Raw genomic sequence first — 22,410 nt, 5'->3', positions numbered from 1 at the left:
GATGTTTCCAAGGGGAGGGGAGTATTTATGTATTTATTAGAGCGAACATTAACCAGTGTTGATTTCAAAATACTGAGGGGGGGTTAATGACCACAACAACCCCCAGCAGGGCTACAGGCCTGGGGAGGAGTGGCTGGAGAGCTGCCAGTCAGAGGGACCTGGGGGGTGATCGACAGTCGGCTGAACAGGAGCCAGCAGTGTGCCCAGGGGGCCAAGAGGCCAGTGGCATCCTGGCTTGTGTCAGCACTGGCGTGGCCAGCAGGGACAGGGAAGGGATCTGAGCCCTGGGCTCGGCACTGGTGAGGCCGCCCCTCGCTGAGTGGGTTCAGTTTTGGGCCCCTCACCCCAAAAAGGCCATTGAATGACTCGAGCGTGGCCAGAGAAGGGCAACGGAGCTGGGGCAGGGTCTGGAGCACAGGTCTGCTGGGGAGCGGCTGAGGGAACTGGGGGGGTTCAGTCTGGAGAAGAGGAGGCTGAGGGGAGACCTCCTGGCCCTCTGCAACTCCCTGCCAGGAGGGTGCAGAGAGGGGGATGAGTCTCTGGAGCCAAGGAACAAGCGACAGGCCCCGAGGGAATGGCCTCAAGCTGCCCAGGGCAGGGTCAGGCTGGCTCTGAGGAAGTATTTCTTTGCAGAAGGGGCTGTTGGGCGTTGGAATGGGCTGCCCAGGGCAGGGGGGGAGTCCCCATCCCTGGAGGGGTTTAAGAGTTGGGCTGACCCAGCGCTGAGGGATCTGGGGGAGTTGGGAACGGTCAGTGTTGCGTTAATGGTAGGACCAGATAATCTTGAAGGTCTTTTCCAGCCTTAATGATTCTGTGATTCTATAATGCAGAAGCCCAAGTTAGTAATACCTGCTCTGAGATGTGGATTCAAGAACAGAGCTTAACTAACTCAAGCTTATTGTGACTGACCTGATGAAATGTATGTAGATGTTTTCTGTATCACCTTGTGTACTTAGACAGTTCTAAAGGCCAGTGATAACAGATTCTGCTCCTTGCCGTATTTGCTTAGTTAGCCTGGAAGGGGTTAGTGAGGGTTAGACAGAAACCTCCCACCTAGAGCAGACAGGAGTCATCCATTAGCAGGCAGACAAACTGCACAGCCTAAATGTTCTCATTCTTGCTGTATTCTGGGACTGTGAGATTATTTGTCTAGTGTTTCTGCAGTCATTTAAAAAAAACCTTCTAGATAAACTCTACAACAGTTTTAAAATATATCCGATTTTGAGCTCTGCAGCTACTGCAGTATGCAAATGCTATGTTCAGCAGCCATCAGGAAGAAGCAGTCGGGTGTGTTATTCTGACAAAATATAGGCTCAGGAAACCCAGTTGCAATTAGGAATTTAAGCCTAGTGCCAGGGCATTATGACAGTGTCATAATGGCCACATTGCCCCAGATTCAGGATCATTCAGTGTAACACTACTTCACGTGAACCAAATTTCACCCTGTTAACTAACGTCTGTTACTAGGAATCAGTGGGTGTTAGGAAGTGTCGATTTATAGAGTGATAAATTCTGTCAAAAATACTATTTTTCATCTGTCTGGTATACCACAAAATTTGAATTTAGCAAGCGATGACATCAATTTTGCAGAAGCGTGCTCTCCTCGGTGCTGTCCCTTCACCTCTGGGGCATCGGGAGCTGCCCTGAGCCCCCCTCTAGTGGCTGCAGGCAGAAATCCATCCTTTTCTTTTTCCTCTGAGGTCCAGCACAGTTTCAGCAGAGAAGGAATAAGCAAATGCACGAGCGTACGTTGCCGTAGAGCCAAATGTCTCTTGCGATGCCAGCTGTAGGTTCTGTGCAGCAATAATTCGAGGGTTATGCAGAACGATGTCACACCTGAGAACTAGTTTGTCTTGTTTATGACTTGTATGAGTGCCAGCCTCTGCTCCATGCTCAGGGTTTGTCATAATATAATGTGGCTCTTTTTATAGACATATAAAAATACTATATAACTGTATCTATATATATATCAGCCTGTGCCAGGACCCCATCTCAGCCTGGCATGAGTCTGTCAGTCTCTGCCCCCTGTGTAAAGGAAAGATGCTCTCTGTAGTTCATCTGTGGCTGCCACAAGCAAGTTGGAAATGGAGCATATTTTCTCCCTTTTGGTAGTATCCTTACTTCTTTCCCAGGGTGAGTGTGTCTCTCGCACTGCCTTTTGCCCCTTGTCAAAATCTCTCTCTCCCTTCCTCAGTTACGGTTTTAGGGGAACAATAAACTTTCGGGTCTGATTGAATCATTCAGCGATTCAAATGTATGTTACAGGGAGGCAGAAATAAGATGAGGGGCAAAAACCCTGCAGGCACACTGTCATTTCAGGGACTAGGCAAAATTATAAGGAAATAGGCATGCTCGTGCAATGTTTAGAAAGAGAAATTCCTCCATTCTACAGAGTTAGGGACATTTTTCTTTCCTATCACAAAACAAATGCGTAAGGCAGTGTTACTGAAAGCATGTTGGAGGATGTTCTTTTTCTTGCGTGGGTTTGGAATAAAGCTTGGTAATACTGTGGTTGCCAGAAGCTGGCACTGAGGTCCACCAGGGTACTGAGATTGTGGTTTGGCAGCTCATTGCACGATTCAGATGTGAGATGAAGGTAACCAAGAGAAAAATCAAGAGAATCTCTGTTGAAGAAACTCCATAGTAGCTTCCAGAGGTTTTGGACTATATTCACAGAGCTCAGACATGCAGAAACAAAAACGCAGAACATGAATTTGTATTTCTTGTTTCATACACTTTTAAATATATTTTGATCCATTTTCCCACCCTGAGCTAAACTGGGGGAAAAGTGAAGTATGGTAGTCAAATGGAAGAGCTTTAAATAGTCCTACAGCAGCCCCTTCATTTGGGTTCATTTTCTTTCAGCACATTATGTGACATATCTACCTCCTGTCTTTATTCACAAGTGAGATGTCAAGCTATTCCATGTTAATTAGTCTATATAAAGATAAATCTGATGGTTTTAAAGAGTTTAGCTTTGATGGGTTTATACACATCGTTAATTCTCACTGTTGTAAGTTGTCCCTTTGTTGTCAGTCAAACAGAAAGGCCGGGTGTGAACACAGCATCGCTTGAGGTGTCTTTGCACCATGTGCTGCAGTCAGATTTCAGATATATAAGTGAGGACAGTACAAAGAAGCTTATTTTGCTCTGTTATACTGAAGATTTGAGTTGCAGTAACAGTTAACATAGCACCTGTCACAAACACTTGTGTAACAAATGTTACTGCCTTTGCAGAGTAGTGCTAACGCGTGTGGCCTATCCCCGTCAGTATGATTTTGTGACCTGTCGTATATTAATTAAAATAAATCAATATTTGAACTCAAGATACATAATACAGAAAATCTAACATTTATAATGTTGAATTTCAATTCAAAGTACAGTACAATTTGACCTTATATTTGACAACAGTTTGTATTATTGCCAAACCAATATAACATATTATTGAAATATGATTTTCTGTGCTTAATCATTCGAATGGAAATGCAAGCAAGAAAATTGTCTGATGTGACCCACTATAAGATTCCTGTTACTCTGTAAGTCTGAAATGACTGGCCATGCTTTTTCTGGCTTAAGGGTTATTTAGAACAATATCTTTTGTCAGGTTCACATTATGTTGTAGGGTTTCAGAGAATTAGTGATTCTGATATTATGTGAGGTATGACAGAAGATTACAAAAGTGACATCTGGGCAACCAGAATCTTTTATTTCTATTTTATGTCAGACAGGATTTAATGGATGCACTCATTTGGAAATAAGCATAATCTTCCGTGCAGTATTAGAACTGTAAATTGAGCTTTTATGAGGAGGAAAGCACAGTGTTTATTAAAACAAATCAGTAGAGATTTCCTGGCATTTGTTTATACTGCTGCTTTCCTGGTGCGTCATAGGATCATTTCAGCATGTCAACATGGCTAAAGGATAGGGCAGTGCAATTGCTGAGGTTCTTTGGGAAGCTTACTCACTTCAATAAAATTTTGCCGTGAAATTCATTTTCACACTTCTGTTAATTCTGTTTTACCTTTGTCAAAACACTTAATTGTGTACTACATTTTGAATGTGAATGGTCGCACTGAAGGCAGTGACTTCATCTTCCTGAATCTTAGGATCTTTAGGGAATAGAAGGTGGTTTGAAGATATTTTTCCCCAAAGCTAGGATATTAAAGGTGTTTTTTTATTAGCCTTATACATAAGTTCTTCTGTAGGAAATAAAAATGCAAAAACTTGAAATACTACTGCCAGAAATCCCTGTCAGTGGATTTTTACATGTGACCCAACTGATCTAAGTATGCATGTGATCCTCTTGTGGAACAGATCTTCAGCTGATGTAACCTGGGACAAGTTGGTTGAAATCAGTGTAGTTACACCAGTGATGTCCATCCTCTTAAATGTTTGGTATCTTCTACGTTGCTTTGAAAAATACGCAGTTGGAAGGGAGTGAACAATGGTTTTTTCTTCTGTTTGTGATATTTGGGAGAGAATGGGATATTCACAAGTATGTATACTATACTATGCAAAAATACTGCATGCTGATGTAGGGCCTGTAGTTTTCAGGTTACTGATTTGGGATTAGGCTTTTCAAGCCAAATGTTCCCTTTTAATTTATTTGATTGAGCCAGTTTTGTGGTGTAGGCATACTGTTTAACAAACAGAAACCACAAATGGCATACCCTCAGAAATCCTTAGGAATGATAAAAGCCCTTTTATAACCTTTATTTTTCTGTTTCATATTAAAGCAAAGAGATCTGCGAGGCAAATGAAACCATTATGTGCCCTATGTGTGAACGCAATTGCACGCTACAAAAACTGAATGAAAGCTGCATATATGCCAAGGTAATTATTGTCTTATTACTATCAAGATAATTTTTGTCTAAAGATCCACTTTCATTGTGTAATGGCTGCCCTTGTTTCAGCAAAGATTTCTGCAAAACATGTTGTTTTTCTACAGAGTTTTTATTCAGCCTTTGTAATTCATGTTTCTAATAAGGGAATGCTCAGAAATGATCGGGAATGATTCTAAAATTTGTTTTACTTTCTGTGAGCATTTCCTTCCTAAATCCTTACTATTTTCATCAACTAATAAAGTCCCCTGAGTAGTAAAATTTGGAAGGTTTTTCCTGTTTTCCCCTATAATTAACATCTTATTGTGTTTCTCTTGCTTACTTTGTAATTGAATTTCTGCTAGTCCTAAAGGAATTCTCTAGCATAATGTGCGTGTGATGTACTTTGCTCTGTCAAACTAATACAAAGATTTTACATAACTAAATATTTTGCTACAAGAAGCTATCCTTCAAACTTAAATCATCACAAGTACCTCTTTATATGTGCAGTGTTTTCAAGTGAGCAATATAGTTTGATGTGTGCTATGTTCATAATGCTGGAAAAACAGCCTTGCTTATTTTCTTGGAATTCTTCAGCCCATAAGATAAATCTTGCTCAGAAGCCTGTATTTATAAAATGTGATTGTCTCTGGGCCATAGCATTACAACGATACTGCAGCAGCGTGAAAGAGAAAATCAATTTTGTATTAGATGTCAAAATTTCATATCAATAGGACCAGTGTTGAATAAAAATCAACATTTCAAATATCTGTAAAGGCAAATTGTAAAAACATTTAACATTTATAGAAATTATTTAGATTTTACAAAATTAGTTTTCTGTTTTATAATGCCAAAACTAAAAAAGTGTTTTGCAACAGCAGCAGTAAATACCATTGAAAATTTTGTACCTAAGGCAAACCTTGAGTTTTGTTTTTAAATACTGCTATAACTCAATAGCAGAAAATGGCTCCATGAGATTTTTTTGTAACTTTTTTATATTCATTTCTCTTTTTTCAAGATGTGCACTGAAGTTAAGATCTTTCTTAATTAAAATAACATTATGCAAACCATACAGCCCATCTCAGAAATGCGACGATGACAAGCCACAAGGCATCCCTTTAACTTCAGGTCCTGTTATTTTAACATCCCCAGTTAATAAGAAGCAGGATTTGTGTCTTATGACACCGTGTGCTTAAATCATGCAAATTTCACATTTATCACCTTGTGAGTAATTCATTGCAGCAGAAGAAATGTGACGGTCCATCTATGTATTTTCAAACCAGTCCCCTTGAAACAAACTCAGATGACAACCCGGGAAGACAAACAGTAACCACTCGTGTTCCATCTTTGCAGGCACCCTAGTCTGATGTCTGCAAATAGCACAGAAATTCATGTAAGCTCCCAACTTTTCCTGCCAATGCTTTTCCTCTGAAAAACTGATCAACCTTAGATTGGAACACAGGAAACAACGAAAAATTGTCTCCTTTCAGGATTTGTCTGTTCTGGATCTCCCCCAAGTGGGGGAGGAGAGACTTCTCCTTGGGAAGGAATAGGATTACCATCTGGCCACTTCAGTGGCAAAAAAGTAGAAGGAAAAAGATAAAAAAAGGCTCCATGAGGCTTTTTATAACTCTGAGGTTATAACTGTAGTGCCTTCACTCACCGTATTGTCTCTAAAGAGGAGTTCACTGCAGCTTCACTTGTTACCCTCTTGCTAGGAAGCGTCTGGTTTCCAGCAGAGGTTGTGATCCTGCTGGTTGCCACCGTGTTGCTCAAGTTGAGCAGCACATGCCCAAATGTGTCAGCACTTCCTCTGTGTTTGCACCCAAATTACTGAATGAAAACAGTCTGTAATGTTAGAAAACTATAATCTGATTTCCAATCAAATGCTCCTTTGTACTTTCTGAAGCGCTGCAGTGATATAAGTGGAACTAACATATTTAAAAATAAGGCATCAGATCTGCTCTCTGGGAAAAGAAAATGGCATTTCCTGCTTGCTTTCTTGTTCCTGAGAAGGAGCTTGTCAGCATTTCCCTTGGTTTTGTGGCTGTGGGAACATAACTTCTCTTTCTTCCTTACCCACAACCAAAGAGCTGATACGTGAGAGAAGCTATTCCTGATTCATTCTGGGCACCGGCACCCTTATTCTGGAATAAGTGTTTTAATCCTTATTCTGGAATAAGTGTTCTAATCCTTAGTCATTCAAATAGTTCATTTTATACAAATAAATAAACATTGAGTTAATCAGGAAGAGTGAATTCCTTTAAGTGAAGTTTATGTCCCCAAACCTGCTTATGTCATGGGACCTGCCTCAATTTTATAAGGTCTTTCATGTTATTCAAACTGTTGTCAAGGATTTTTTCTTCAATATCTGCCAAGTTTTCCTGTAGAGGAGCCCTTCAGACAGAACAAACTAATGCTGGAAAAATCATATACTTCAAATGTTTTTTCTGCCAAGTTTTTTGTAAAGCTGGAGGCAGAATACAAAAGATGCCTTTTTCCTTCTTGTTACTGCCCCTTTCTTTCATCTCCTCCCTCTTTATTCCATTTAAAAATGCCACACTGAAGTTTATCATTTAAGGGAAAGGCAGGTAATACCTGACTTGTCATCTGGATTGCCCGATGCGCAGTCTTTCATTCTCATCCCCATTAAATGGACTCTTTGATCAGTGGGTGATTAGTGTGATGCACTAGTGCTCCCTGGGCTGGTCCTGCGCCCAGCACACCCTGCTCTCGGGCCCTGGGGCAGGGTGTTGATTCAGGGTGGATTTGAAGTGCCTGAGGTCTTGTATGATGATAACAACATCGGTCAACTATGCTGACGGAGTAGCGCCAAGCCCAACAATATTTCACCTCTGCTTAGAGGCCTCTGGTCAACACAGCCTCAGACTATGCATTTAGCCTTTAAGACAGTCAAATCTTAATTCTGAGTGTCGTGCTGAAAGGCTTCCACCCAAACACTTTTTATAAAGACAGTGCTAGATCCAGGGCCACATATGTATTTTCTACTTTTAGCAACATTCAGTCTGCTGGGTTAGGTTTGTTTGCTGGGTTCAGTTTGTATTTCATCGAAAATATGCACTCTTTACTGAGCAGAATATCCACAATCACATCCTCACACAGATCTACATTCAAAACTGAAGATGTTCATCAGATTTCTTGACTGCTTTTGTTCTTCTCTCACATTTTCAATCTCATACCCGTTATGTTTGTTTTCCTTTATGGAAGTAAAACAAAACAAAAGCAAAAGACATATTTGTATATACAATTGATCCTACTGTTTGATTCGTGCAGGGAGCATAGTGGATTTATTGATATCCAGTACCAAATAGTCCATTCCAATTTCAGAACCTTTTAAAAAAACCAGAACTGACATACAGATAAAATATATGCGTTTTTATTAAATCCTCACAAAATTATCATAATTTTACTCAATATTAGAGACAAGCAACACTGTTTCTATTAACTTATTCTGATTTTCTGAGTTAGTTTTGTTAATTTGCGAGGCAGAAGCAGTAAAGCCAGCCTTCTCGAGAAGAATGAAGATCTGTCAGCAGGATGAGTTCTCCTTGCAACAGGCAGCTTTCACAGGAGCAGCGGGTTAGGTAACCTGCTGGGAGCGGTAGGTAACCTGCCCGAGGCAGGCTGCCAACCCACCCGTGTACAGAACATTCCTGCTGGCCAGTGTAACTTCAGATGTCAGAGAAGGTTATAGTGCAGCAAAACTGAATCTGGCTACCCACACCCTTCCATTGGCATGAGGATGGGTTTCTTTTCATGAGAAAAGCTTAAAAAATGGTCCTTAAGTCACCAACAGAGTCAACACCAGTGCAAGTAGTCTTTTCAAAAATACTCTATTTCAAGACATGCTCTTCTTACTTCAGAGTGGGAAATCACTATGAATTTTCTGGTGGGTGTAGGACGATACATATCAAAGCCATGTACAGCATTTTTTTATTTCTGTTTCCTCTCTCTTCAGATCCTCTTTCTAACATATGCCTGTTGATGATAAGTTGGTTTGCTCTATTATTTTATAATGATTTGTGCTTTTTTTTCCAGTCGGGATTTGAAGCCCATGCTATACTTACACTCAGCAACATCTTAAACCATCTTTCATTAGAAGAAATGTAGGCCCATTCTCCCTGGATAAACTACATTGCTGTAAATTGGCAATCTGAAATCTATTGAAAGTACATTGATATTAATATCAGCCTCCTAAATACCATTTCATATTTCAACTTGAATAGTAGAAATTCTGGATTTTTTTGTAACAAAAATTGTGATGTGCTCATAATAAGTGAGACATCAAGTTCACTCACTCTGATGCTTTGAGTGATCCATAATTGTTACTTATTTTCTATTGGTAAGCCTTGGACTTTGCAGCAGAGTATCTGTTCTGACCCAAAAAATCTTATAGCAAAGAGTAAGTTAAGTGATAAATCCAACAAAAAGAAGTATTCATGAGGAGAAATTAAGTGCACAATTTAGAAATATGTTTTTGAGGGGGTGGTATTTAGAATTTTATTGGGTCTTTAGGAGCACCAGGCTTTTAAGAAGGAGAATATGTCAACAATTTGAGGGGCTGCAGTAATATAATATTGATAATGTTCTTACAGAAGAATTGCAAGATAGCTTGGGAGAAGAAGAAAAAAATCTAAAGAGACATTAATTAATAGACAGAGGAAGAAAAGTGAGCAGACAGAAGTTATTTAAGCTTATAAAAAACTTAGAATAGAAAAGGTTGAGGTTAAATTTGGCCCAGCATATGACAAGAACTCTGAAGAAATTTTTAGCCTGTCTGGACACGGACAGAGCAGCACTTCATGTCTGTGAAACTAACTGGGAAACATGAAGTGACAGTTTACAAAACTGGAGTTGAAGTTGTACTGAAAGACAGAATGGGACAAATGTTGGTAGAAGAAACCTGCAAGTAGGACTTCTTACTAGAATTCTTAGCTTTTAGTTTCTGCCACCAGTTCTGTATTCTGGGATTCTTTGGGACAAAAGATGAGGTAGCAATATTATTTGTTCCTGATATATTTATTTTTTATTCAGGTTACACATTTGTTTGATAATGGAGGAACTGTCTTCTTTGCTATTTTCATGGCAATTTGGGGTAAGTACATTTTTATTTCTTCCGTTCTTTGAGTTCACCTGACCCTTTTGTATGATTACTGAGTAAAGGGAGTTTATAGGTTCTGATAAAATTTAAACAAAGACTGTGAGTTTTGTCACCCAAAATTTTTTCATTCTGTTTTCATCGGCTTCTATTTCTCTGCTAGTAGTGGGTGAAAATAATATTACAAGTCGTAGAATGGTTTGGGCTGGAAGGGACCTTTAAGATCATCTAGTCCCAACCCCCTGCCATGTGCAGGGCCACCTTCCACCAGCCCAGGTTGCCCAAAGCCCCGTCCAGCCTGGCCTTGAACCCTTCCAGGGAGGGGGCAGCCACAGCTTCTCTGGGCAACCTGTGCCAGGGCCTCACCCCCCTCACAGGGAAGAATTTCTGTCTTACATGTCATCAAAATTTGCACTCTTTCAGTTTGAAACCATTACCCTCATCCTATTCCTACACTCCTTGATAAAGATTCCCTCCCCATCTTTCCTGTAGGTCCCCTTTAAGTACTGGGAGGCCAGTATATGGTCTCCTTAGAGCCTTTTCTTCTTAAGGCTTAACAACCCCAACTCTCAGCCTGTCCTCACACATGAGGTGCCCCCTGATCATCTTTGTGACCCTCTTCTGGACTCAGTCCAACAGGTCCATGGCCTTCTTACTTTGGGGGCCCAGAGCTGGACCCAGCACTGCAGGGGGGTCTCTCATGAGAGCAGAGTAGAGAGGGAGAATCCCCTCCCTCGTCCTGCTGCCCACACTGCTCTGGATGCAGCCCAGCACACGGGTGGCTTTCTGGGCTGTGAGCACACATTGCTGGCTCACAGTCGGTTTTCCACCCACCAATACCCCCAAGCCCTTCTCCGCAGGGCTGCTCTCAATCCACTCCTCACCCAGACTATATTTGTGCTTGGGATTGCCCTGACCCATGGGCAGGACCTTGCACTTGGCCTTGTTGAACTCCATGAGGTTCACACGGTCCCACCTCTCCAGCCTGTCCAGGTCCCTCTGGATGGCACATCCCTTCCCTCCAGCCTGTCGACTGCACCACACAGCTTGGTTGTTAATACAATAATGGGCTTTAGCATCTTATATGTAGCTAAGCCTGAATTTTATATCGTGCAGGCAGAAGTCTTAGAGGCAAACATGTAGGTTAATTTACTGTTCTGGAATCAATATAAAAATCATGTCTTGTAGAGAATTCTTACAGAATAAATGAGAACATTTTTGTGGGAGCTAATTAGAGGGAAGTATAGGAAAGATTTCATGTTAAGTGCTTACAGCAATTTAACTATTTATATGCAAATTCTCTGTCTGAATATCTCATTATATTCACTCTGACATCACACACATCACCCGTGGGGCAAAGCCAAGCGGGGTGAGACCCAGAGAGGCCACTGTTGAACAGGAGTTACCTAGAACAGTCTTCCCTCTCTTAGAAGGTCAGTGTAATAGTGCCATGCAAGACAGACGTAATGGTTCCAGCACGAAAGGCCTGATGGAACTAGCTTTCACTGAAGTTTATAGTGTTTTGCTATGGGAAGGTAGGGAAGTCTGGTATTAGGACAAGAGATAATTAATTTTACCATTGTAAATGTTTGTCTATGTAAACCCTGACAAAATAACACCAGTTCACATACATACAACTGTCTGAATTCAAGCCAGAGTTTTACCATTTTAAATAGAGTCAAACGGTACACAACAGCTTTATTTACGTAATATGTATGGATAAGCATAATAATTCTAACTTAAAATGAAGGATGAACAAATGTCACAAATTTTGGAGGCTGGCCTGGTAAAAACAAAAAGCAATATACAAATAACAGCAAAATATCAGAGGTACATAGATAACATAAGCACATGCATATGCATGCAAAAAAATCATGATTCGATTGTTAAAAATTAACAGGATAAGTGAAGGGCACACTTCGATTGCTTGCCTTGGTGATATTTCTTCATTGGCTCCTAATCTTGAGGTTACAGCCTTGCAATTACTAATAATTAGTTTCATAAATTCCTAAAATACGTTACACTGGTTTATATGGTTACTAACACAGAAAGCAGTGGTAGTTTCTTGGCATCTCTTCATTTCTGAGTTCTCCTTAGGGAGAGCTCTTTCAATTTGCAGCTCAGGCCAAAGTTCAAGTATAAGAAGTAATTTTGCTTATGTGATACTGCTTTACCATTATCAGGAAAGATGGTGTAATATGTGCTAAGGAAGATGAAAGCTGAACATTACCTTTTTCTTAATTTCAAGCAGCAGTGATACTCTCACCTAATACAGGTGGATGTGTCTCATTTGCGCTCTGCTATCCAACACGCTGGATACAGTGTTTGAAATGAGGTTCTTTTTGAGGGGAAGCATGCTGTTTTCAGGACTGACCCCTGTAGGAATGGCAGCGCTGCACATATGCATTCAATTCTTTAATCTTTTAGCTTTGATACAAATACCTGTTTTATTCATTTGCAGTCTTGACTGCCAGTGTTTCTTTCTCTGATGTGTGCATGCATGGAACTTTACATATATATTCATTGCAACATTCACAGCCCGTTAGTGAGATAGCTACACAAACATGATCCGTGTTTCCACATTAAATAAAGCATTTTAACAGAGTCAGAGTAGCATGTACCCCATGTGAATACTTACTTTCTCTGTACTTTGTTTATTCTGTGCCTTTACAGCTATATCTTTTTCATGTTCTTTCTTTCTGTTTAGACACTTCTGATAATTGCATAAAGGTATGCAATCATTTGCATTCTGCTGCCATAACTACTCTTTAGCTGGACAAAACAGGAGCATGATTTTGAGGATATCTATATACACGGCAAAGATGATTCCTTTTCTTTCATGTTCTATTTCTTCTGTCTAACCTGTACCAAAACCTTTTACAGCATTTCTGCATATCTAGCCTGCAGTGCAAACAACAGATCAGTTTGACAGAGGAATTGTTGTCTTTTTTTCCCTTCTTTAACTCTGTGTCATCACAAGGTTAAATGTAGTATATGTTACTCAGCAGTTAATCCCCAGCAAATTTCAACCTCTGAGTAATCCAAGTAAATCTAATTCTTTTTGTCATATTCACTGAGGTAAGTACAAATGGAAAGTGAGAATAAGAATGTCATTTATCAGATAGGAATTACATTTGGACAGAAGAGTTTTACCTCAAGGTAGTTAAACTTCAGATTTTTTTTGTATTGATACTAAAATGTCATTTCAACCCTGGTCAAATTTTGCTCTGTTATAATGTCTGCATTCATGACCAAAGTTACACAAGGCAGAATTTTACCTTGGTGCTATCTCTCTATGTTATTCCTAAGAAAACAAGCATAATATCCTTCCAGAAAAACCTTAAATCGGTAATTTAATTACAAAGTAGAAGAGTGATGCTCTGTTACCGGGCCCTGCTTGTTGCACGTCAGCGTACCTCGTGATTTTCCCCTTGCTTTCCAAAACATTGTCGGCCCGGTAATGGCTGTAAGATAACAGCTGCCAGGTCATTTTGGAAAAAGATTAAATCATATAGATTACAGGTGAGAATATAATCAGAAGCAAATGTTACGGTGAGCTGTGGGATTGTGTCATGTCAGCCATGGGAATGTCATCGGGTGGGCACCCTGCGTTGTCTTTCTCTGCTTTGTCTGCTGTCCTGGTTTTGTCATCCGACACACATCCAAAACTCGAATCGTATGGTCCAAATGAGTTGTCTAAGTGAAGAACTAAAAGGATAATGTAATTATTTTTTATATATCGCTTGAAAGATTCTTATCCTCATACACTGGGTCCCTCACAGTTTACTTCAGCAGTTCGTCACAGCAAAATCCAGTTAACCTCTTTCTTTTGTTATGAGGGAGCAAAAGATGAAGGCCCTGATTTACCATCTCCTGAGGATAACACGTGTCCTCCCAGTAACACCTGTTCAGGACTACCTGGGTGGTCAGCTTTCAAAGCTAGTTCCTAATCCAACATTCAGGCAGCTTTCAGCTCTTGCATTTAAGCCAGAAAAGGCGTATTGCCAGAGGTTTGTTTTGATTTGATTTTATATGAGAAAAAAAGTGTGTTTAGCCTCTCAGTGTTTGTTTAAACATTTAAAAATAAAGTCCAGGAACATGATACAAATGTTTGGAGACTGTGTGATTACACTTCAGTACAAGTTTATACATATTCATGGAGAAGACAAAAGCAATCTTCTTTTTAAACCTCTTAAAAATATTTTTACTACTAAGACCAGATTTAGCTTCATCCTTCATTCTGTAATTGAAGTTGGATGAGTAAGGAGTCTAGCCTTTTTTGGTTAATCAAAGTTTGGGAGAGCTTTTGAGCTGTAGTTCTGAACTCACACACAATTCTTTGAACAGGTTCACTGATACTAGATACGATATTTCCTCATATTTCGGAGGTTAAAAAAATAACTTGCAAGGAGGAGACGTAGAGTTAATGGGAATACTGGTTAAGTTAAAATTTAATACAGCACTGTCAGTTGAAAACTAGTTTGACTGGAGTCAGTGATATAATTTCTAATAGTTCAGTAAGACCAGAATATTTAAGCAGCTCTGTCCAGAAAGAAAAAATGTTTTTATGCAAAATACTTGTGCAGTTCCTTACCTGGGTCATTCCTTGTATCATCATAAAGACGTCTGTGGGAAAATGACTCAGACCTTTTCTTACCACATATAAAATATCCAATCAGCCCAATAAATATAGATCCTAAAATGGCTCCTACAGTGACACCAACTATTACTCCTCCCTTGTTAGTTTTGTCTAGGAGAGAAAGAAAGAAGAGGCAGTTGGATGAGAATAATCTGTAAAATCAGATAATTCACTCTTGCTTTATAGCAGTCGAGGGCTTTGGGGAGTAAGACTTTTCACCAAAGATCTGAAACACTTTGCAGGCCGAGACTAAGCCTCTCTGCAGAAACTCTCTGCCTTTGTAGAAGAAAGCAGACATCTTCATCCTTGACTTTCAAGGGTATAACTGAGGTTTAAAACAAAAGAAGGCTAAATGAGTTTTTAGTCAGAAAGGGTTCCAGGTGTAATTCCAGAATCAACCAGTCTTTTATTTAAATAAATAAGCAATAATCACTCTTAGAATGCAATTATTTTTAAGTATTTAAGTCAGGAGTTAAAATTGCAGCCTCTGAATTTCACGTGATTAAGTTTTAGAGTACCAGTTTTCGAGTATGCAAGGTAAGAAATCCAATAACACTTTCTGCCCCTGTTCAGTTAGCTGAATAACTGCATTCCTCCAAGATTTGCCTCAGATTTCATAAAACTTTTCTTCAAGGTATTCTGTTTTTCTTGGAACTGAACTTGCTCTCCCACCCCCTTTCCTTTTCAGTCATCATGTTATCTAAAAGTGGGGTACATTATAATTATTAGAACTATGATGGGGAAAACATGAAAGTCTGATGCTCCTTCAGTTCTTAGTACAAACTGTACTCCACTGGATATGATGGATAAGCCTTTCAGTCCTGTGTTAAAAGCTTGAAAGCTAATTAATGGCAAAAAATTACTGTCTTCTAATCTTTCCTTTTCTTTTCCTGAAGACCTGATTCAGAGCAGCAGGATAGAAAAGTGCCATGACAGTTTTATGTTCCCTTGTTTTCCCACGCATACTCAACTTGGTAATTAAATGCACAATGAGTAATTCCTTTGGAAGTATTTATAAGAAGTCATCTTTGGTCACAAAAGTTTCTGAACTTAAATAAGTTGACGTATTACACATTTTAAATGTTATTTCTACACATCTGCTTTATAGGTCCCCTCCAGTGTGAAGGGGCAGTTCCTGTCATTAGGTTCCCTCACTCTTGGAAGTGTTAAACAAAAAAGTTAACAGCAAATAATTTTTAAATGTATTTTTATTTGGGGTGAGTTTCAGTTTTAGTCTGTACTAGGTCACTTATTAATTCACACATTTTATGAAGCCTTCTGTTCAATTAAAAAAGATTTGATATCAGCATTATAATTTTATTACTCCAGTTGGACTTTACTTAGATACTTACCTTCTCTGGGATCTTTTGAATTAGATGATGTGGTGGAAGTGTTGCTAAAATTATGATTCTGCTCTGTTGTCTGCTGAGTGGGGTTGAAGTTTGATGTAGGACTGTCCTGCTTTGCTGTGGGTGATGTCAGAGTGATACCGGTGGGGATCAGCGTGGTGGAGTTGATTGAAGAGTTATCATGGGGTTGTTCTGCAGACAGAGGGGTATGAGAGGTGGCTGTGGTGTTCCTTGGTGTCGCTGCGGAAATAGGAATAGCTGCAGCACTTTGGGTCACTCCAGAAAAGTCACCCATGGTTGTAAACATCGCTAAAGATGTTCTGTTGAAGTTTGTGGCAGAATTATTTATTCCGTCTTTTGATACCATAGTGACATTTGAAGATGAAGTGGTGCCATCAGTGGGCCTCAGGGCTGTGCTGTTTGGCCAACTCCTCATCTCTGTTGTCTTCATTACATTTTCTTTGGCATTGGTAGTTGTTGATGCAACATGACTGACAGGAGAAGGATTTGTGGTAGTAACCATAGACAGATCAAGTCTCTGTGAAGCTGGTTGCACCATAGCCAGATTGTTATCTGTAACTGAGCTACTTCCATTACTTTTTTCACCTAATGTTTTGCCTTCAGTATTGCTTTTGTTCCATTGCAGCCTTACAAGCAGAAAAATGAAAATCATTCCACAGGACGGTTGCATGGTGTTGCCTTCAGAGTTGGTTTTATTATATACAGAACCTACAATAAATTCATTTTTGTCTATTACTTTATTTTGCAAAACAGAGCTACTCAGTTAAGACTGAAATAAGCTGGTAAAAAAAAAAAAAAGTTATACTATAGAAATTTCACTAGTTTACCATGTGTTAATGCTGAAAACTTTACATTCCTGACTGTTAATGACCTAAAGAATGACCTAAGACAATATTATGATTAACAAAAACTTTTTTCAGAAGAAAATTCCATGGTTCTGTAAACAGGCGTCATACTCGGGGGAATAATTCAAAACCACTTTGCTATAGAATGAGGTAATGATACGTATTTGGACAACATGCTTGAGGCAATGTTTTCTGGGCAGGCAGCAACTCCAAGAGCATTCTAAATAGTTATGCTCTATTGCAAAGGAATATAATTGTTACAATTAGCCCTGGAACTTGATGGATAATGTTTTGTGACCCTGAGCAGTTGGTGTCATATGAATGCTGCCGGGAGAAAATTGAAACCTAAATCAGTCCAGGGGTCATGGGTGACGCTGAATTTGTGTGGAAACTTCTTTTCCTATAGGAAACTGGAAGATGTTTAATATGCATTGATTTTTCCAATGTTAAATTGAGAAGGATGAGAAAAACTCATCCTGAAGGCAGTTGATTGTAGTAGGTATGCTGTTAAGTGTATCTGTGAGGTTTTGGTGAGGAGCGTGTGTTTTTTCTACATATGAGACAGGTTGAGATCATGCGGTATTTAACTCCCACATATAACCTCTTATGTGACAGCACAATAAAAAGTATAATAAGTTACATCTTCAGCATCGTTTATTAATTAGGTGTCCATGTATGTGGATACTTTAGCATCTGAAGAAAGGAGATACACACCTGGAAAAGTAACCCTTTCATATTCAGCCTCGCTTCCTACTGTTTTATGCTTTTTCCTGGGGGTGTTGTATTTGGAGTTTTTTTGAGGAGTAGGGGATGAGAGCTGATTTTGTTCTTTTGTTTGGGTGGTTTGGTTTTGTTTTTTTTTTCATTTAATGGTGCATGCATTTTCCCCATCATCATCAGAGCAATGGAAGCGCGTGTCCAGTAACAGTAGATAGCAGTCAGCTATGGGTAATGTTATGTCCATGGGTAGATGATCATTAAATATTGTGTCAAGGTATCGCATTTTGGCTTTGTTCTTATTCCTGTTGTGGTTAGAAGGTGGTACCATTACCTGAAACACACGTGTGTGTATAAAATGCCATTTAATCTGCTTTTTAACATAAGTTCCTGTTCTCCTCACTGCTTATTTCCCAAGTTAAGGTCAGTTATATGGTGGGAAGGACCTATGCTTGGAAAACATTTGTAACTTATTTAGCAAAAAATAAAAGGGAGAACTTCTGCTTGAGTATCAGTCAAACTTAAGATAACCACCTGGACTGCAGACAAGCAAGCCAAAGAAAACCCCTTTGGAGTCCAATTATCAGCTCTAATTATGTTTGCAATTTGTCTTCAGATGACTATGAAATGCTGTGCAATCCGAATATTAGGTTTTGATTTATATAATACTAATAACTGCAAAACAGTGAAGAAAAAACTTCTTGTGTTTTACAAAGTTTTCAAACACATGCTTTCATTTTAACAGTATTATTGTTTTAATTTAGTGGCACAGTCTTTCCTTCCTTGTATTAATAGTCATATTAGTGGACAAGGTGGGTTTGGTCATATTGCTCATTATCCCTTCACTGTAACTAAATTACGTAGGGAAATTGGGCTCAATTCACTTTAACTGCAATTTTAATTTGCAGAGAATTGTGTAAAGCAGTCATTATCCGTTCTGAACAAATTCTTTGTCATTTTTTCTGTTAGGCTTAACTGTAATCTTCTTCACAAGGGACCATAGAGAAGAAACATCCTTGCTTTGAAAGTTGTGTAGTGTAGTTCTCAGGCTGTGATGAACTCCTTCCTGGAAAGGGGTTTGTGTGTAATAATTAACTTTCCTTTTTCTAGTGCAACATTAATGTTCATGCGGTTTAGAATATCCCCGAAGTTCTTTGAAGATACTTGTTGCCTTTAGAGCTTAATGTGCAAATAGTGCTATTGCAGCAGTGCTATAGGTTAGCCAAACTTGCAGCAGAGCCTAAGTATTAAATTAGCTGGTCAGTTAAGGGTTTAAGGAAACTATGAACAGATTATTAATGAAAAATAAAATGGACTTGCTTTTTGATTCATGGGTATCCATGCTACTCAGTACCAGCTCAGTGGAAATCATTGCAGTAGGAGTAGCCTGAAGTGAGTAGAAATGACATCAGTATGGAATTAGGCTGCAGATGAGCTCTACCCTTTTTTAGCATGAAAAATCAGATTTTTATATAGAATGGTCACCACCACGTTTCTTCAGTGGATTTGACACTCTGCATTTGTTTCTGTACTTGCTAGAGTTAAATTTCATCTGAGACCTATGACAGCTGGGTAGAAAAAAAAAGCCATTTCCAAAGAGGGGAAGGCTAATATTTCTCCTCTGGTGTATGGCTTTATGAAGAGATGTGTAGTGGCCCTTTTGCAAGGAATTCACCAAGATGTGAGTGCAATTTCCCATAAAAATCGCCCTCCAATGTGAACCTGAGTATGCACTGATTGTACAGGAAAATACATAGCCCAGTTGCAAGAGGTCTGTAGAGGTGCTGAGGACTTGATACCCACTCTTCACACATTTCTGCAGGGGTTTACTCTGAACTTGCCACGTTCTCTTCCCTTTGAGTACCCTGTAAAAGCTGACCTATGTTAGGCTACTCCTGGAGCGCGTCACTGAGCTTACTGACAGGAGTGCCCAGTGGTGTAAGCCAAAGGGCAACAAGTGGAGATGATCAGGAGACTTGAAAAGCACACTCCTGATCTGGATTAAAATGCTAATGTAGGTACAGCCACACTGAGGAGGCTGTTGCTCTATTTTATAGACTTCTCTATTTTAATTCAAGTAAATTGAAAAAAGGCTAACAAAAATCCTTGATATTCTGTTATTAATAAAGTTGCTTTACAGCAGAAAGTATTCAGTGTGAATACATAAATTTCCATCTGCACACCTACACTTTGGGTGAAGTCCTGGTCCCGTTCAAATCAACCTCCCCTGGGTCTGTGGACTTCCCCATGAAGGTTGCATTGATACTGCATCTGGCTTTGTGTTTTCCTTAATTGATCAGATTGGCACTGGATATTTCTGAAACACAGAAAAAATATGTCCTAATAAATTATTATATGGTGATTTTCATATATATGTATAGCCAGTGGTGTATGATAAAGTAATTGCAACGTGTATTTCCCAAACACAGCCGAGCACCTGTCAGTTAGGTGTAATGTCTGCAAAACCTCTGCAACTGTCAAGAAAATAATAATTTCAACTTCTTAATGGGTAGATAACACAATCTTCAGAACTATAAATTTAAAGGATGTTCTTTTGCACGTCAACAAATTGAACTTTGCACCACTTCCCTCCCTTACAGTAGTGATTAGAAAATACTTGAATTTATGTAGTAAACAGTGACATGATGAGCAAATTATTAATGGCACTTCTTTTATTCTTGTGGTCTGAAGTAACACGTTCATATTTGCAGAGCTTTCACACTTGCTACGCTTTTTAAGCCTCATAAAAAAAGCAGATTTTTTTTTACCTTTACATCAGTGATTTAAAATTGGATGGAACAAATACAAGGCAAGGGAATTTATCTTCTAGAATTCTGAAATAATAGCAAATGATGGTCCCAGAAGCATACTGGATTTTTGCTCCCGTGGCTCTTTGCTGTAAAATTTGGATTGGTGTCCAGGGATGAGATACTTCCAAATTTAATAAGCGATGGATATTAAATTTTCATGCTTTAATGTATTTTAATTTTTGCACTGGGAAAAGAATTTGTAAGGTTTTAGTGAATTATAAAGAGGAATATAAATATGAATAATATGCTGTAATATATTTAATTTTTCCCCTCTGTTACTAGCTAGCAACCTGACAAGTGCACTGTCCAAGCTTCCAAAGTGTGTATTTCCTGTTCATTTTGTGTATAAACTCATCAGAAGCAATACCAATGTAGCAATACCTTCCCTTACAGAAATTTGGTATAAAGTAGCATCTACAGAATACTTCCCTTCACCACAATCACTCCCCCAGCATTTAAAATGGGCTCTGATCTGACTCAGAAATTCTGTACTTGCTTGATAAGGACCATAAATACCCCCTAAAGTGTGAATTTGAGTGAAGTACTGTCATTGTTTGTGGATGCTACTTCTCTGCTTTAATGTATGAATCACAGAACAAGGATTTTGTTCAATTATTTTCTCAGAAATACACTTGAAGTAGAATTTGGCTACAACAGCATCAATTGCCTTCCCAAATAGTATATGAAAGAACATGGTGATTGTTAATTAGATCCACTAATAAGCATTAAAAAGAAACCTCTCAGACTTACCTTTGAGCTCTACAAAATACGCAGGAACTTGTTGAAATACCACTGTGACCCAGAGCGCAATTAGTCTGGTGGGAAGAGGGAGGCGCAGGTACAATAAAGGTGGTGGTGTGACGGCGGCCAGGGACACGCCGTACGGGTGAGGTGAGGTGGGGCAGCCCTTCGCTGGGACTGGGAACCTGCCTGGCCAACTCCGCCGCTGTCATGACCGAGCTCTGTCATCACAGAGTCCACAGAAATTGCAGTATTTACAGTAAAGTGGGTAGGCAGGGCTTATTGCTTAATCGTTTGAAAGTCTTCAAACTGGTATTTCAAAAGGGTGACTGTTTTCTGTAAACTATAGAAGCTATTGTTCCCTGTACTATGCAACTATTATTTTAACTAATGATAGCGTCTTATTATTGCAGAGTTTCCTACTGTACACTTTGTGAGATGAAAAGGCGTGTCTTCCACAAAATACAGCAGCAAAATGAATTCTGTTAAGAAAAAATATGCTGCTAGAAATGGATCTGAGTCTATCTCCAAATATGTTCACAGCTGCAGTAATTTAAGATAACAGTCTAAATCCAAACTTTCTGAATTTATAGGATGTCATTAATTTTTACTTTGGAGTACATAACCAGTTAGGGGTATGAATGTTACAACTCTTACTCCTCACCTCAGGTTTTATATAAACAATACTGGATTAAAGTAAGAATTGAAGAGGTCAGGCATATATAACTTAATAGGCTAATCTGCTCAACCCATGATTTTTTTTTTTTTATTCTTTAATTCTTTATGTATGTTTATTCTAGGCTGGTATGTGGTGAAGAGCGACTGAGAAATGTTTCAGTATTGCGTGACTGTTTGAGTTGAATGCCATAATGTTGTTATCTGTTTCCACTTGAAATTTTTAAGGAATCAAGTGCAAATATTATTTCATAACTTATCCCTGAGATAAGTGTTGAGGATGTGACATATATAGGAGTTGTTTATATGGGAGCAAGTAGTGGTGGTTTCTTGAAAATACTGCAGTGGAGAGGTGGAAGGTTTTCTCTGAAACGGATCCAGTTCTACTCTTCCTAATATCCCTTTTGGGGAAGTAAATTATTTGTGGGGTGGACTGTGAGAGGAGGGAGCGGGTCAGAGCGAGTCCCTGTGGGTTTGGTTTTCTTTGGGATCTAGCATTCTCTGCAGTGTGTATCAGCAATCTTCCAACTTGTATTTATTGCTGTGTCAGGGTGGACATGCATCTAACAGATCGACCGTGAGATCTGAAAACAAGCACCACAAATTTGTGTCCAAATTTGGATCTTCTGCAGCCTCGGCCAAATGACAAGTGATATGCTAAGATCAACAGTATA

General features: G+C 39.2%; 2 protein-coding genes across 5 annotated transcripts in view; one reads left to right on the top strand and one right to left on the bottom strand.

Moving 5' to 3' along the window:
* Positions 1-22,410, top strand: part of ANO3 (anoctamin 3) — a 204,668-nt gene that overhangs the window by 158,208 nt on the left and 24,050 nt on the right. For all 4 annotated transcript variants that reach the window (XM_074917955.1, XM_074917957.1, XM_074917956.1 and 1 more), the window contains 2 exons: positions 4,737-4,833; positions 9,876-9,936. In XM_074917955.1, the coding sequence (XP_074774056.1) occupies positions 4,737-4,833; positions 9,876-9,936 (158 nt within the window). The remainder of the gene's footprint in view (positions 1-4,736; positions 4,834-9,875; positions 9,937-22,410) is intronic.
* On the bottom strand, positions 13,487-16,618 carry MUC15 (mucin 15, cell surface associated). The gene is made up of 3 exons (XM_074918135.1): positions 15,931-16,618; positions 14,534-14,689; positions 13,487-13,647 (listed from the first exon to the last, which is right to left on the bottom strand). Exons 1-3 carry the CDS (start codon positions 16,616-16,618, stop codon positions 13,487-13,489), a joined length of 1,005 nt encoding a protein of 334 aa, XP_074774236.1.

The sequence above is a fragment of the Athene noctua genome, chromosome 14 (genome assembly GCF_965140245.1).
Source record: "Athene noctua chromosome 14, bAthNoc1.hap1.1, whole genome shotgun sequence".
Classification (NCBI taxonomy): Eukaryota; Metazoa; Chordata; class Aves; order Strigiformes; family Strigidae; genus Athene; species Athene noctua.
Note: the sequence above shows the minus strand (reverse complement) of the source record. Positions and strands in the feature narration are given on the sequence as shown.

Excerpts from the sequence above, each read along its gene's own strand:
- MUC15 (XM_074918135.1), bottom strand. The coding sequence starts at position 16,618 with ATGCAACCGTCCTGTGGAATGATTTTCATTTTTCTGCTTGTAAGGCTG. Across the intron at positions 14,690-15,930 it reads TTCAAAAGATCCCAGAGAAG|ACAAAACTAACAAGGGAGGA; the intron begins GTAAGTATCTAA and ends TTTCTCTCCTAG. Across the intron at positions 13,648-14,533 it reads TGATACAAGGAATGACCCAG|TTCTTCACTTAGACAACTCA; the intron begins GTAAGGAACTGC and ends TTATCCTTTTAG.